A 15,937-nucleotide genomic window follows, 5' to 3' on the forward strand; every position below is an offset into this window, starting at 1 on the left:
TCTTTTTCAAGAAACTAGTAAAGTTCTTTGGAAACTGGATTAATTCTCTCAAGAGTGAGTTGGGTCTCATGTAACTGGATTCATTGATGAGAGAGTGGGGTGTTCTAAAGTGAGCCTGGGACCTGTGCTGACTTGCCTTCAGCACACACTATGACATGCACCCACTTCTACCGCCTCTTAGCCTTGACAAGACAGAGCATGAAGCTTTCATGAAGACTTCTGCATATCTGTGCTATGCTCTCTGACCTCCAGAAGTAGGAACTAAGATAAACCTCTTTACAAAGTATTCGTCTTTGGGCATTTTGTTAAAACAGAAACCAGACTAATACACTAATTTAAAATCAAAGTTTCAAGGGAGGACTCTAGTACGTTGGGCCTCCATCACTATAGGGAAACAAATTCCAAACCTTCTTTCAAACTCTAGGACCCTGGGGATAGTTTCCAGGGTGTTTTTCTCCACTAGATTAAGGCCCAATTTAAAACATGTTAATTTTTGCCCGTGGCCACAGAAATTGAAGCTCTCCTAGCCTAGCCTCTGGGGCGTGGAAGGTTAAGGCTCTGAGGGTTGAATAAAGGCCAGAATAAAGCTTCCTCAGAGAGGGTGCAGCAGAGCAGGCTCGCAAGAGCAGCTAAGCCAGACCATTTCCATCCACCCCTGGCCAGCAGGTAGGGCTCTTGCTCCCCTAATGCCCATTTCAGAGACTGTCTTTTGACAGAGTGCAGCTGCTGGAAAGGTCTTGGCAGGCCTTGGCAGGAGGCTCCGGGAGTGAACTTCGGGAGCCTGTATTGGAAGCTCACAGATCTACCTCATGTCCTTGCCTGGGCTGCTGTGGTCAGGAAAGCTGGCTGCCTCTAGAGGGTTGAGGAATTTCCTGTCTTGCACAGACTGAGAGGGGCTTGAGAACAAAATGTTTTCCCCTCTCCAGAGGACTCCCTGTGCCTGCATCTCTGCCTCAACTCAAGCCACGGAACTCTATACAGATGGACCAGAACCCCTTCCAGGTGTAACAGGAATATATATATATATATATATTTTTTTTTTCCAAATTCCAGCTTGCTTACCTTCCAGCTGGTGGGTATCTGTTCTTTCAGGCCACTCTCTCTCAGTTCTTCCTATTGCCTGCTCCCTCACCTGGGCCTTCAGGAAAGCCACAGTACTCTGTGGATCTCGGATGCTGGGGTCTAAGGACCTGTCTGTAGTACCCAGCCTGTCCTGAGAACTAAGGAGGGTATGAGGGATGGTAGATTGGGAGCTACAACCGCAGCTTGCTGTATCTAAGGCCCAAGTGTCTGTTCCCTGCAGCTGGGCAAGAGACACATCTTAGGTTTCCACTGCTGTGATAAAACACCATGACCAAAACCAACTTGGGAAGGAAATGGTTTATTTTCAGTTTATAACGCTCAGGTCACACTCTGTCACTGTGAAAAGCCAGGACATGAACTCAAAGCAGGACCTGAAGCAGAGGCCAGAGAAACACTGCTTCCTGGTTTGTTCCTTATGGCTTGCTTAGCCTGCTTTCTCAGTCTATCTGGACCACTTGCCTAGGGGTAGCGCCACCCACAGTGGGCGGGGCCCTCTGCACATCAATTGCCTTCAGGTTGGCTTTATGGAGGCGTTTTCTCAGTTGAGGTTGCCTCCTGTCAGATGACTCTAGGTTTTGGCAAGTTGACACAAAACAAAACAAAACAACAGCCAACTGGCCAACACAGGCGGAAACCTGAGTCTTGGAGCTAGGTCTGGACCACAAATAGGTCTCTGCCTCTACCTGAAGCGCCACAGCCTCATCTCTAGGGGTTGTGTCATCCATCTCAGGGCTTCAGGGAGTTTTGAAGATAGAATGTGAAAACAATATGGGCAACCACAATGCTGCTCAACTTACGATGTTTTTCCTGCAAGGTTACTATAAGCTAAGAAGTATCGTAAACCAAAAACGCATTTGGTGAACCCGCCCTACAGGGTACCCCAGCTTAGCAACATGGCTCACTGTAGAGTACTAGCTGTTTGATCTTGGGCTCGCAAATCTGACTGGCTCTTTCTGTTCCTTACCATGGCTCACATTGCTGGCTTGGGAAGTGCTCAAATTCAAAATTTAAAATCCGAAGTGGATTTCTACCAAACGGCTTTCCCACCATTATAAAGTTGGAAATCCCAAGTTGAACCATCATCCTAAATTGGCGCTGTGCACTGTGTTTATCATCAATGGCACTTACTTGCGAACAGGCTGACTCCTGCCTGCCTGGAGTCGCACAGTGGACCTGTCAGCTTCCGAAGAAGAAGCAGTTGGATCTTGAGCCCTTCCTGACGATTGCCAATCCTATTTATTTATTTGTTTGTGTTGGCTTGTTTGTTTGCTTTTAAGTGGCCCAGGGCAAGTTCTGTGATGCTGTGCTTAGAGCCACCATGGCACAGATCCTACAGTAAGTTAGTGGAACTTTGCTGCTTCTGCCTTGTTTCTGCCTAGGCGAGAAGGAGAGGAAGCAGCTCGGGCTTCAGAGCCAGGGGCGCCACCGCCCCGGACCCTGTTCTTTCTTCCCTTTGGTCCTCCAATGACTGTGGAAGGAAGAATGGAATGACAAGATCTAACCTTTCCTCAAACCTGCAGGTCGAAGTCCTTGTATGTTTTGAACCCCTCCAGCAGGTGCAGTGTGACTCACATGGGATATGATGGTCCTGAACTCAGGCCAGGAAACAGCACTCACTAAGCCCCAGTTCTGCACGCCGTGAGACGATGGCCAGCCTTCCTATAAACACCGGCTGCTTAGGGACGAAGAAGACAGGGAGGGCCTTGGGTCTCCAGTCAGCGGCTTCCTTTAGACACCCTGAGAAAAGGAGCCTGAACTAGCTTCCCAGATCTCTAGTCCCAAACCATCATCCATCAGGCTTAGAGTGAGCCCAGGATGTGTTAAGGTGACAGGACAGCCGGGTGATAGAGCCGGAGCAGGCTGACCTGGATGCAGCACTCACCCAAGCCTCCTGAGGACAAGGCAGGGCACACTACAGGCACCTCTCCAAAGGGAACCAGCGTTCCCCGGTGCTGACCACGGTGAGCTGTGACAGTGCTAGAGAGGACAAACACGTTGCAGCTCACTCATAAAGCAGATCTTTGACAACAGAGGAAAAAGCAGAGCAGAGATAAGTCAGGCAAAAGGTAGACACTGTGTGCGTGTGTGCGTGTGTGTGCGTGCGTGTGCGTGTGCGTGTGTGTGTGTGTGTGTGTATGGTCACTCATTAGCAATGACTGAAACAGTACTGATGACTGTAGTGTGCACTGTGTACATGATTCCACTGCAGGACTTGTAGATCATTCAAAGACGCTGTAAAAACAGCTGTGGCGCTGGGGGTACAGCTCGGTTGGTAGAGAGCATGAATTAAGCCAGAGTCAATGCCCAGAACCGCAGAGAGCTGGGCATAGCACAGCGGTGCATGGCCGTGAAGCCCAGCAGTCGAGAGAGGGAGGCAGGAGGATCAGAAATTCAAATTCACTCACCTCAGCTTTATATATCGAGTTTAAGGCCTGTCTCAAAAGAGCCTACAATGATATTTAACACCAGTCAGTATAAAAACAAACGATTTGCTTTTCTGAATGCTACTAGCTGTTTGGATTGAGTGGGGTCAACTGGATAACAAGACAAGTATCCCAACCAGGCACCAGCAGCAGCCACGGAGCTAACTCTGGAAGAGGTTTGAACAAGGCTCTGGGCGGGCACCCTCCCATTCGACGGAGCAAAGTGGGTAGCGGTAGCCAACAGACATAAGAAGGCAACAGAGTGAATCAGGCCTCTTGCTTTCTGTCTGTGGATCTAAGCACAGAGGTCGGTCCCTCAAATACTGTGCCCATGCCAAGGGCTGCCTGTTAGCCCAGAAGTCCACTACTCTCTCTGGGAATGTGTTGCTTTGAGGTCACAACAGGAAGTCAGCCTCAGGGGTGAGAGATCCCCAGCCCTCCTCCATCTGGGAGGCAGGCACAGGCCTCCCACAGTACACAGACTCCAAGGGAGTGATCACGGGGGCGGGGGGGCAGGGATGGATGCCCTGTATCCAGCTCTGGCTGGGCTAAGACTAAATATACTCCTGGCTTTTCCCACAGCTGTGCTTCCTGCTCCTGCTGAGAGCAAGCCCAGAGAGGCTGCCTTTCTAGAATCCAGAAGAGCCGGCTCCAAAGCTCACTAATCTAAGACTATCCGTCTGTTGCTTTGGGTTTTTGGTTCCTGTGTCTGGCACTGAACTGACTGCCACTGCCCCACTCAGAGAAGGAAAAGGCTCAGCCTGTCCTCCAATGGGGAGGACGGAAAATATGACCAAGGATAAGCTGTTGATAAAGTAGCTCAGAGACATGTGAAAATGATGCCGTACAGATGAAAGGTGCACGAGAATTCCTGCTGCAAGCCACCCGGTCTTGTCCTTTCAGAGCTCCCTCTTGAAAACGCCACCCGACAGTGACTTCAGTTCAAGAACAAGTGCAATGTTTTGGAAAACTTTTGGAGGAAATTCAGCGCCCACAGGATGGAGCAGCTCATTGCATTGTAAACCCACCTGGTCCAGAACAGTAAGCAGCACCAGCTGCTCCTCAGACCTGAGCCAGCAAAGCCTTCAGCTCCTCCTGGACCTGGCATAAAGAACCTTCCACAGCTTTCGCCCAGGTCCTGGCTGCAGTGTCTCCTGGTATCCTCTAACCATTTTCCTTCTTCTTCCCTCTACAGTCCTTCCTCAACTTTCTACAAGTTTAGTAGGAAAAATAACTTAATTCTGAGTTTCTCATTAAAAACACTGTCACCCCCACCCCTGCCACTGGACAGCCTATGCCAGTCAGTCTGCCATTCTCCCCAGATTTATGGATTCAAATGTGCCTTCACCTTGGATCTACTAAAGATTCTCTTTAGTCTTTGAGCATGAGCCATTCCCCGTAGCCATCCCACTGCAAAATGCTATCCCAAAAGCAAACCCTCCCTCTCAACCCTGACATCCTAGGAAATTCAATAAAACACCAACTGAGTGGGCATCTACAGCCAATCTCCCCTTTCCTTTATTTGGCACTCAAAACACAGTGTGGTCCCCGCACCAGGGACCAGTGCCTCTTCTCCCACATTCCAGGCCTCGGTTTCTTGGCCTTGCAGGAAGGCAGCCCAGCCCCTTCCCACTTCCAGGGCATCTGGCAAGCTGCAAATCCCTGGGGAGGTAACTGAATTCCCTTTCAACAAGAGTCGGTCTTCTAACCCAATGGAACCTTCTTGGAAAGTGAGCATGAGGATTGCTTTTACGGCATTTTAGGCCTTCCTTCCCCCTGCTGACTTCTCCAGAACGGAAGAAGCCAACAGGGAAGAGAAAAGTGCAAGGAGAAGAATAAAAGGGACATGACGCACAGCATCTCAAAAAAGATCTGACCAGTAATGACGGACGGCTGGACGAGAGGCAGGGACTACTACAACCTCAACTTCCTTCAGGTCTTAGAAGTTATAATCACACTCTAAACAGGCAGGCACCGCGTCCAAGCCCCCGGAGTGCTTTGCCAGGGAGGCCTGGAAACCACACTGCTGACGTGCTGTCATAACTGGGGCACATCTTGCCACCAGGAACACAAGGCTTTCATTCTGGATGGTATTTTTGGTTGAGGTCTGCGAGCCAGGAAATAGGGGCTATGGCCTACAAAGGGCTGTAAAACTGGACAGTTACGAGCCTCTATAATTGTCCAATTAGTAAAGCGAGGCTCTGGTTCTGAGCTCTGTACCAGATGGACACATCCTGGCCTGCAAGGCTCCCTGTGTAGTGTGAAGGCCTCAGTCTGTAGAAAATGAAAATGCTGGGGACACACTGACTGGACACTTGCTGCTTCTCTTAAGTTCCAAAGGCCGTGATCAGATGCTCGGGCAGACTAAGGTTCTCGGGATGGTTTTAAACAACAGGTTACAGAGGATGTCGCTTCCCCTCCTTCAGGGAGTCTCTCTTCAGCCACCCTAAGGGTTAAAAGGGTGCTGGTGTGCTCAGCCGACACAGGGCAGGGTCCAGCAGACAGATGATATAGGGTCCAAAGTACATGCGTATACTTGGGTGAGCAGAGGAGGTTGGGAGCGGCCACATGCCTAGGTGTCAGAGTCAAGAACATGGCTGCCCTCGAGGGGTCTGTTGTCCTCACTAGGGACTCTTTTTCAAACAAACCCTCTGACAAATGTCCTCGTAGAATATTACATTTTACAACAGATACTTTTCTTTTTACCTTACCCACATTTTATGCCCTTAGCTATCTCTCACAGGCCCAGCGTGCCTTTTGTTAAGCCAACAAACCATTAGCAGAGAAACTATCTCAAAAATAGATACAATTAGAAGATTACTGATTCATCTCCTTGCTTAAGAATTTAGCCTTGACATATTCTCTCTCTCTCTCTCTCTCTCTCTCTCTCTCTCTCTCTCTCTCCCCTCCCCCCTGTGTGTGTGTGTGTGTGTGTGTGTGTGTGTGTAACTTGAAAATATCCTAGCCCAAGGTAGCCCCCCTGCCCATGACTCAGTCCTGACACCTGACACCTAGGTCTTCCAGGACATATGGATTCTTCCATTTTAGATGGGGAGGGAAGACTATGTTGCCTGTCTAATAATGGGGAAACAGGTGGTTGAGGGGCTCTTGAGAGCTAATTTGTAGATCTCCTAAAAATTCCAGAGTACTGAGATCCCAGACAAACGGGGAAGTGAAAGTTCTGGCTCTCTACATGCGGGGAGGACTTGTCCACTGCACTGTTGTCTCGGTCACTGAACATTTGCTCACAGAGGCTCACAGGACAGGCCCTGTGCTGAATACGATATCAGGAGAACAACAGGTCTCCCTTAACCCTTGAGGGCCTCAATCTCTCTCTCCCTCTCTCTCTCCCCCCCCCTCTCTCTCTCACACACACACACACCTCATTCTGTCACTTTGCTACCTGTTCACTTGGCTCCAGCCACAGTGAACATCTTGAATAGGCCGGTGTTGTTCACACCTCAGGGCCTTGGCCTTTGCTGCCTGCCTAGAACACCATCCCTTCTGTCCTTCTCTAATCTCATTCCCTGTTCACTTTTGTAAGTACAACTGTGTGTGTGTGTGTGTGTGTGTGTGTGTGTGTGTGTGTGTGTGTGTGGTGCTGGGCATCCAGGGCAGGGACGTAAGGATAGCAGACAAACACTGAGCTTGTCCTCAGATCTCTATTCATTTTCTTAAGAGCATGTATTGAGGTTGATCTGGGTCCTGACTGTTGCCTCTACCTCCATCTGAGGCAGGGCAAGCAGGGCAAGGTGTGGCCTTCGTCTGACCTGTGTCTTACAGTGTCCCCAGACCAAATGAATTTACGTACCCAGCAAGGGGGGTTGTGTACTTAAATGCAACAAGAGATGCAGGGTGTTAGCAGGGCTTATTCTGAGGTGAGTAGGGAAGGCTTCTGGAAAAAAAAAAGGTGACATCTGTAGGAGAGTTAGAGCTGCGGAGACAAGCAGAGTGGTTACAGAAGGGTTGGGCCAGTTCTCTGAAAGACTGTGGAACCTTGACAAAAGGCCAAAGGGATGAGAAAGAGTCCTATGTCTTCCCTCCAGCATGGAATATGCTCAACTCTCAGAGGGAGCTTAAGTCTGGCGGGGGGGGGGGGGGGGGGGGGGCGGTGGGGGAGGGGCAGCGCTGCAGAATCAGCTCCTCACAGAAAAATGGCAAGCGCAGGGTAATGCATTGCTTCACTGTGCCATCTTGTGGTCAGAGCCTTGAGGTGCAGCATGGGAGCTGAAGTCAGTCTCATTTTCTCATGACTCTCACTTGGTAGCCCAGATAATACTGCAGCAAGTTGACTGCTTGGTCAAGTCATTTCCTGGGACATTCTGGTTTAAAGTTTGGATACCCATCATAGAACTGCACATACGGAGCTTCTACCGTCATCTGGGGAGAAGGCATGATCCATTTATTTAATCCCCACATGCCAGTGAGCCCATGTCACATAGGGGGAAGTGACACCTGGAGAGCCGACACCCAGGTGGCAGCACTAGGAAGTGGTGAGTGGGATTCAGGTCAGGCAGTTGTCTTTATATTCACACTTTCCACCAGTATGACACACTGAGAGTGACAGAATCAGGCCTGGGTAGCTGTAGGGAAGGATGGAGCAGCAGTCGAGGCAGGAGGGAACAAGTTCCCCTAACAACTCCTAGGGGGCCTGGAGCCAAAGCAGCTGCTAAGAAAGTCAGGATAACTCCAAGATACAGCCTGGGACCTCCAAAGCACCTTGGGGCAGGGCGCCAGAAATGTCACTGTGCCAGGCTTACTCTGCCAGCCGGGTGCAGGGAGTCTACATCGGGCCCGAGTGTGGTTGTGTCTGTCTTGTTTTCCATTTATGGTTCTAAGCCTCAGTCTGGCTTGGAAAGGCCAGTATGTCCCCCACCCGGCAGGGCACTCGCTCACCAGGCTGCTGACAGCAGATGCAGAGGGCCCAGTGGAGCTATGCTACTGCGGCTTGCCTTTTGCTTTAAAACATACTTAGACGGACAATCACGCCATCCACCCCAGCCTTCCCAACACCCAGGGGTCAGGAAAATGCCCTGGAATTCTCCACCCTTAATGTGAAGACCCTTCACCCACAGGGACTGTAGAGCTGGGTCTCTAATCCAGTTTAAAAACACACACACACACACACACACACACACACACACACACACACACACACACACACAAAATGAAGGCAGATACTGGACTAGCTGACTACCAAAGGAGACTAGTGAGGCAGCCACAGATACAAGACTGGGTAAAGTGGCGTAGCCTATGTCATTCGCACTTGCCCGCCCACTACAGATGAATCGCCTCTGGACAGAGGGGAGAGCTGCTGTCCCAGGCCTCCAAAACCAGGCTGTGAACTTCTATGCTTCCTTGGAAGTCTCACACTGTGTCCCCTGAGGCCCCCGTAGCCATGCTATGAGAACTACAGAGATAAGTTGGTTACATGTGTGTACCAGAAAAGATCTCCCGGGTCACCGCTGGCTCTGACCCCAGTGTGGAGGGTTTCCTGGAAGGAAGGGGCAGGCTGGTTCACACAGAGGCATTTCTTCAGAGAAATCCAAGTCCCTCCTGGCAGATGGCTGCACAGGGCAGACATGCACCACATTCTTTCTTAGTGACAGATCCCTTAGGCCTAGCTAGGGAAGGACAGTGCCCTTCTCCTGTGGCTAGCCTCCCACTTTAGGCTAGGGGAGGAGTACTCTGAGAAAGGACAGTTGTGGGGTGACCTAGGCCTCAGTCCCAGGACCAGGGCTCAGAAGCCAGCTTTACCTACTGCCCTGGTGCAGTGTGCTGTCCAAGTTCCACTGATGTCAAGGCCATTAGACCCTTCTATATAAAGCAGAGAACACTGCCCAGGGCCCCAGAGGTCTCTGTGAGGTGGTGGTAGCTGCAGCAAATGAGTGGGCAAAATTTGTTTTGTCCCTTTTCTGTGATACCAACTCACGTAATCTCCCGGAATATGGCTGTGCACACTACATGAGGATTCTCCTGAGAGGCCTGAATTGGGGGCAGAGGTGGGGGTGTGACAAAAAGAAGTGAGGTGTGGCTTTCTGCTTGGCTCAGAGGGAAGGCAGGCACACTCTACCGACTCTAAGCATCAAGAAGACACGATCACTCCCAGAAGCTGGGGGCACAGGATAAGGAAAGGTGGGGACAGGGGTTACCTGCGGGTGAAGTGCTTTCCCTTCTAGAAACAGCCACCGTACATACCCACAGCCTGGCAGGGTCAGCCTCGAGTCTATGGTTCATGGTGATTTCTAGGGACTTAGTGCTGAGGTCATCAATGGATGACTTGGCACCAGGCTGGTGATGGATGAAGACAAGCCTAAGCAGGGAGAAGGGTGTGTGTGTGTGTGTGTGTGTGTGTGTGTGTGTGTGTGTGTGTAGGGGGGCAGCTAGGCAAAGGAAAGCCTACCACTCTTCAGAATTCTCAGGACCTGCTTCATCCCTAGTACCCAAGGGCATGGAGCCATTTGCGAAGCCCCTGCATTTAATGGCACCATTTATGAGGACCCTGCATTTAATGATACGTGCAAACCCTCCTGAACTCTTGCAGTGCATGTGGCTTTCTTATTCCAGACCTAGAGCTTCTGTAGTCAGGGGAGCCCTTGTCTCTTTCCCTTGTGTGTGCCCGTAGCCCAGTGGGGTCAAGAGATGGGAGACAGTCTCCTGTTACTGGGGATTGCCAGAGACCATCTCTTCCATCTGCCTGCCTTCAGGGAGAGGGTCTTCCCTTCTCTCCTCTCCCCACTGCCCTTCCTTTCCTCCTTCCTTTCCTTTGGGACAGGGGCTTACTGTCTGTGTATCTCTGGTTGGCCTGGAACTCAGGACCGCCCTGCCTCACCCTCCCTAGTGCTGGGATGTCAGGTGTGCCGCTGCATGCTTCCCAGCTGCCTGCCAGCAATCACAATCCACTTACACTTCGGCTCCTTGGATTTGGGGCTGCAATCCTATGTCTACAAAAACATTCTTCCTTCAAAGCACCACAGACAGCAGTAGGGAAAAGGCTTCTAGCAAAGTGCTTGGAGTATCCTACCTTGGACGGTGACCCTGGCGCTGCAGGATACCTGCCCCACGGCATTCTCAGCCAGGCAGGTATAGGTGCCACGGTCCTCTGGCAGGGCATCCTGGATGTGGAGCTCAGCCACGCCAGCCTCACAGACGGAGTGAGCAAACTGGATGGGCTGCCCTGCAGAGGGAAGCACAGAAGGGCTCAGGCCAGGGAGCACCTGACAATAGGACACCAGCCTTGAGCCCAGCAGGGCAACTGTCATGACACTGGGGCTGGCTCAAGTCCCATGGAGGACTGGACTGGGCCTGGAAAGACAGGGTAGAGTCACTCTGGGAGAATTCGGCATGCAGGAGGGCAAGGACAGACAGCTGGCATTTTTGACTGATATCCATTCCACACACCTGGAAAGTATTCTGCAGGGTCTTTTTGGTCCACAGCCCAGGCTCAGGCAGAGTAGACCTCACTTGGACTGACAGGTGGCTCTCAGCTCTTTTGAGATGTCTCCAGAAATAATGATTCCATTTCCCATTATAGATATTGATCAGAAAGCAATGCAGCGTCCCTGCCCTAATGTCACAATTAGGTTAATTTCCTCCGTGTGGTAAACTACACTTCAGCATTCAAGGAAATGACTAATACGGAGAATGAGAAGAGAAGCCCTCTTGATATGCAGCCCTACATGGCAACAGGTTGTAGGCGGTCTGCATCAGTGCCGTACTTAACTGCTACACGCTCTAAAACTTTATTCCATAGTGGAACCTTTATTCATGGGAAATAGTCGGCATCCTTACTGAAGAGTCTGGTCTCCTGTCAGGAATGTGTTTATCTGCCGTATAGGAAGCAACTGTCAGCTCCTTTTCTTACCAGGCCCCCAGTCCTAGTTTGCACCTCATAAAATTAGGGGTGGGAGACAGGAGAGGCTGGCAGTTTAGTAAGAAACAGCCCTTCCCACAAAAGCAATGTTTTCTTCTGCACTTAACACTTCCTGTCTCCAGGACAGTTTTGCAAAGAGACTGCCAAGCAAGAGCAAAAGAGGAGAACCTTCCCAATCAATTGCATCCCATAAAAGTGTGACTGGGAGGGGTGGAGGGAGGGAAGGCAGGGCCAGAATTCTACCATTGAGAGGACTGAATAATCTTTGCTTTTGTTTTTCTAACAATGACACTCCTAATACCTGAGACCACCAGCAAGCTGTCTGACCGCCATTAACCTGTCTCCTCTGTCCCAACATTCATGACAAGCGTTGTGTCTCTTACTGATGCACAACTCCTGACTCCGTTTATCTCCACAAGCATGGATGGAGCCCCTAAAAGAAGCTGCTGGCTCAGAGCACATCAGGGTTGAGAGTTAAGAAACTCCCAGGGAGGAGGCTTGGCTGGATTAGTGAGCAGCCAGGGAAGGTGAATTTAAGCACTATTGCCCTCTAGTGGGAAAAGTGTGGAAAGCCAAGATCTACCCACTGCTCGATTCTCACTACTGTAAGCAAACACAGCCCATGGCTCAAATCCCACCTGCAACCTACTAGATACATTGTAATTATTACACATATGGTATTAATTGTTTAGAATACAACAAACACATAATTACTTTGTTATAGCATATTTTATAGATTATATATTAATTCTTTGGGAATTTCGTATACTGTACTTTGGTCATGGCCTCCCCAACTCCTCCCACTCACTCTTACCAGATCCACTCCCACCTCAGCCTGCAACTTTGTGTCCTTTTTTAAAAAAATTTGTTTGATTAACCCATTAAGTCCAATTTGTTCTGTTCATATATTCTTGGGTATGGAACAGGATAGATCTACCCTTAAAGAAACAGACTCTCCCTACCCCAGAAGCCACCAATTCCAACAGTTCATCAACTAGGGGTGCTCAGAGACCCCTCTTAGCAGGTCTCTGGGGTTTCTCCCAAACCACCCGGTTATTTCCACTGAATGGACGGTTCTCAGTTACAAAGTCACTCTCCCATACGCTTAAAATTAAGAGGCCCCTCAAAAGAAGAGCAGGATGAAGATATTTGGTATTTACTTCTTCACAGGGTGTTACCCGTGCCAGGTATGGTGGCGCATGATTTTAATCCCAGCACTTGGAAGCAGAGGCAGGCAGATTTCTGTGAGTTCTTGGCCAACCTGTTCCACACAGTAAATTTCAGAACAGCCAGGGCTAAATAGAGATCCCATCTCAAAAGCAATACAAAAGTCAAAGATCTTTATTTAATTATAGAGTTATGGTTAACATTATAAAGAATTGCTAGTTTCTATTCTAGATCCACCTGCCACCCAATAAAAGGCCAAATTCCTTGGCCAGGTTCTGATGGGGTTCACTGGGTTAGTCATTTGCATGTTCATTGACTGACTCAGCAGACGCTCATTGATGATCCCTTAGGAGCCTAATTACAGGAAATGAAACTGAATTGCATGTGTGTCTCTGGGCAGGTACCCACTTTACTATGTGAACGAAGTCAATCTGTAACTGCCACCCTGCCAGGTTGGCAGTGGTATTCCCAAAGAGCAGATGAGCTAGGCCAGCTAGTGAGCAGTAGACCCAGTTTCCACACCTTCTCTTTTTGTGTGTGTGCTTCTAAGGCACACATGGTTCAGAGTGAGAAGAGAGAACTCAGGCAGGCCAAAGGGACGGGAGCAAGGGGAACTCACCATTGAGCAGCCAAGTGACCCTGGGTACTGGGGTCCCCTGTACAGAGCATCGCAGCACAAAATCCTGGCCCTCAATGACAACACTGTCCTTCAGGACACTAGAGAATGAAGGGGCCATCTGTGCCTTGTTCCGCCCTGTGAAGGCAAACAGACAGGCCTTCTCAGATCACAGCTCCCCCACCTGGTGACCGACCAGTTATCCCAAGCCTTGCAAAGCAGACACCCCCAATATCCAGAGCCCTGGGCTCTTCTTCAGCAGCTGGCTGTTCATGCTTAGGGAGGAAAGGCACTGAGGCCTGCAGTCCATTCAGTACTGATGACAGGGGCCTTCCAGGGTCACAAAGCTTCCTAGTGCCAGGGGTACCCACACCCAGGCCTACCTCTTCTCCTCGTGACCCAGGCCTCTCTTGTCTACTTTTCACCTCTGCTATCCTGAGCATTGTGGGTGTGCCTTCTCCCCTCTTTCTGGGTCTGACTCTGCGTTCTAACGCCTGTGCTTCATACACGTCATCACTAATCACATGGCCTTACTACATGGTCCAAATCAGTATCTTATTTGTAGAAACTACAGGCCTACACTGGGGGATATTTCCATATTGCAATCATTTTGTTTCCAATTCCGAAACTGAATCAAATGGCAAAGATTCATATGGGTTTTCCAAGTGTGGCTTGAACCCTGTTCTAGGTCAAAGGGTCAGTGTGACCAAGGGTGGAACTGTATACACACACTAGCTGACGAACTTTCTGCTCTCACAGAAGTGCCAACTGAACTTTCAAAGGTCAAAGCCTTCCAGGTTGTAGACTAGGAAACATGTTAAAATACAAGGACCTTAGGCTGGGCAGTGGTGGCACACACCTTTAATCCCTGCACTTAGGAGGCAAAGGCAGGCAGATCTCTGTGAGTTTGAGGCCAGCCTGATCTACCCAAAGCTACATAGAGAAACACTGGCTCCAAAAGCAAGCAAGCAAGCAAACAAACAACAACAAAAAAAGAATTGAGGGACCTTAATTAAGAGCAACAGGGACAGATGATGGCTTCTAAACCAGAGTATGATACAGCAGTGTCATCAGGGCACTGGGCTTGGTGTTTATTAGATACGAGTGGTGCTCTTAAGAGAGAGATGGGCAAGCTATGCTTGGGGCTATTGACAGTGCTCATAAGCTCGGAGGGACTGTGTCCATCCAGGCACCTGTCTCGACGTGACTGTGATCATACTTTGAGGGTGCTATCATGAGCCTACACTATGGATGAAGCTTATCTTTTCCCACAGTCAGATCCACAGTGAGGCAAAGCTCACAGCCAACACACTCTCTCCTCTAGACCTTGGGCGGGTAGGCGGCCAGCGAGTGGACACAAGAGGGAGCAATGGTATTTCTGATCAGGCCTGGCAGGAGGAAGGGGCAACTGGTCCAAGGTCTGTAGAAAGGCACCATCTACACCTTCTCTGAATCATCACCAGATTCTCTCACTAGAGAGGAGCTGTTCAGAGTCACTGGCAAGATTATATTCCTATCCAACATGGGTTAGAAATAGGGTATCTTTTATAAGGCACATGAAAAAGCAACCTAACTTCACTGCGGCACAGTATTCTCACCTGGAAAATGGGAGTAACTATAACTGTATATTGAGGCTGTTGGTATCAGTCAGTAAAATAAAGCAAGCAATGCAAGGAGAACATTTGGCATAAGCCTACCCTATAGACCATTCGCAGCGAACGTTTGCCACTCTGGTCAAATAGAAGCTATGCGTGGAAGCTGTGTGTAGAAACTCCTCTTGGAGCAAGTGCGCTTTGATGTGAAAGAACAGAGAGGTAAATCTGGGCGTGGTGGCACACGCCTTTAATCCCTCACTCGGGAGGCAGAGGCAGGTGGATTGGTGTGAGTTCAAGGCAAGCCTGATCTACAAAGCGAGTCCAGGACAGCCAAGGCTACAAGGAAAAACCTTGTGTTGAAAAAAAAAAAAAAAAAGAATAGAGAGGTAACGGAAGCGGTTTCTCTGTATGGGGGAAGAGGAAAGAGTGGAGGGAGAGTCATCACTGTTGGATAAGATGCCCACAGAGGATAGAAAGGATAGAAACGATGTGTGAGTAAGGAAGACAGGCTTTCTGCAGTTCAAGGAAGGGGGATGGAAAGAGCTGGTCGCCGATGCCAAATAACATGCATGTCACAGACCGTCTTGGTAAAATATTTGCCAAGAATGAATGGGAGATTTGCATTGCGGAGTGGTTATAAGATGTTGGACACCTTAAGAAGATAGGGAAATGGGATGTACTCCTAGAAAAACAGAGAAAAGCAAAACAAAACAACAAAACAAATACCTCTGCAATCTACTCCATAAAAGCGGAAAGAATCATCACAAAGATTGCCGATCATGCTTCCCAGAACTCTAGACATTAACCAAGGTTTGAGAAAAACTAACGCCACCTTCCAAGCTCAGCCGACTTTGTGGTCTTTTAGCTCTCCTTCTGTGGTGGTTTGAAAGAAAGAAAATGGCCCCCATAGGCTCATAGGGACGGGCACTATTGGAAGGTGTGGCCTTGCTGGAGTAGGTGTGGCCTTGCTGGAGTGGGTGTGGCCTTGCATCTCTGTCTTCATTTCCTTCTGCCTACCAATCTGGATGAAGAACTCTCAGCTCCTTCTCCAGCACCATGTCTGCCCTTGAAATGCATGTACTAAAATGACATTGTGAAGGTTGTTGGCCCTGTAGAGCTCCCAACTTTGTGTATCTATCTGGTGATTCTACTACTGTGGTCTTGTTCAGCAAGCTGACCA

The 15,937-nt window shown here is 49.6% G+C and overlaps 1 protein-coding gene across 5 annotated transcripts in view; it reads right to left on the bottom strand.

The window, feature by feature from the left end:
* Positions 1-15,937, bottom strand: part of MYLK (myosin light chain kinase) — a 247,120-nt gene that overhangs the window by 97,350 nt on the left and 133,833 nt on the right. For all 5 annotated transcript variants that reach the window (XM_084802385.1, XM_084802386.1, XM_084802387.1 and 2 more), the window contains exons 10-11: positions 13,166-13,300; positions 10,531-10,683 (exon numbers count right to left, since the gene is read on the bottom strand). In XM_084802385.1, the coding sequence (XP_084658511.1) occupies positions 10,531-10,683; positions 13,166-13,300 (288 nt within the window). The remainder of the gene's footprint in view (positions 1-10,530; positions 10,684-13,165; positions 13,301-15,937) is intronic.

This window comes from Acomys minous (genome assembly GCF_964271855.1).
Source record: "Acomys minous genome assembly, chromosome: 11".
In the NCBI taxonomy this organism is placed as follows: domain Eukaryota; kingdom Metazoa; phylum Chordata; class Mammalia; order Rodentia; family Muridae; genus Acomys; species Acomys minous.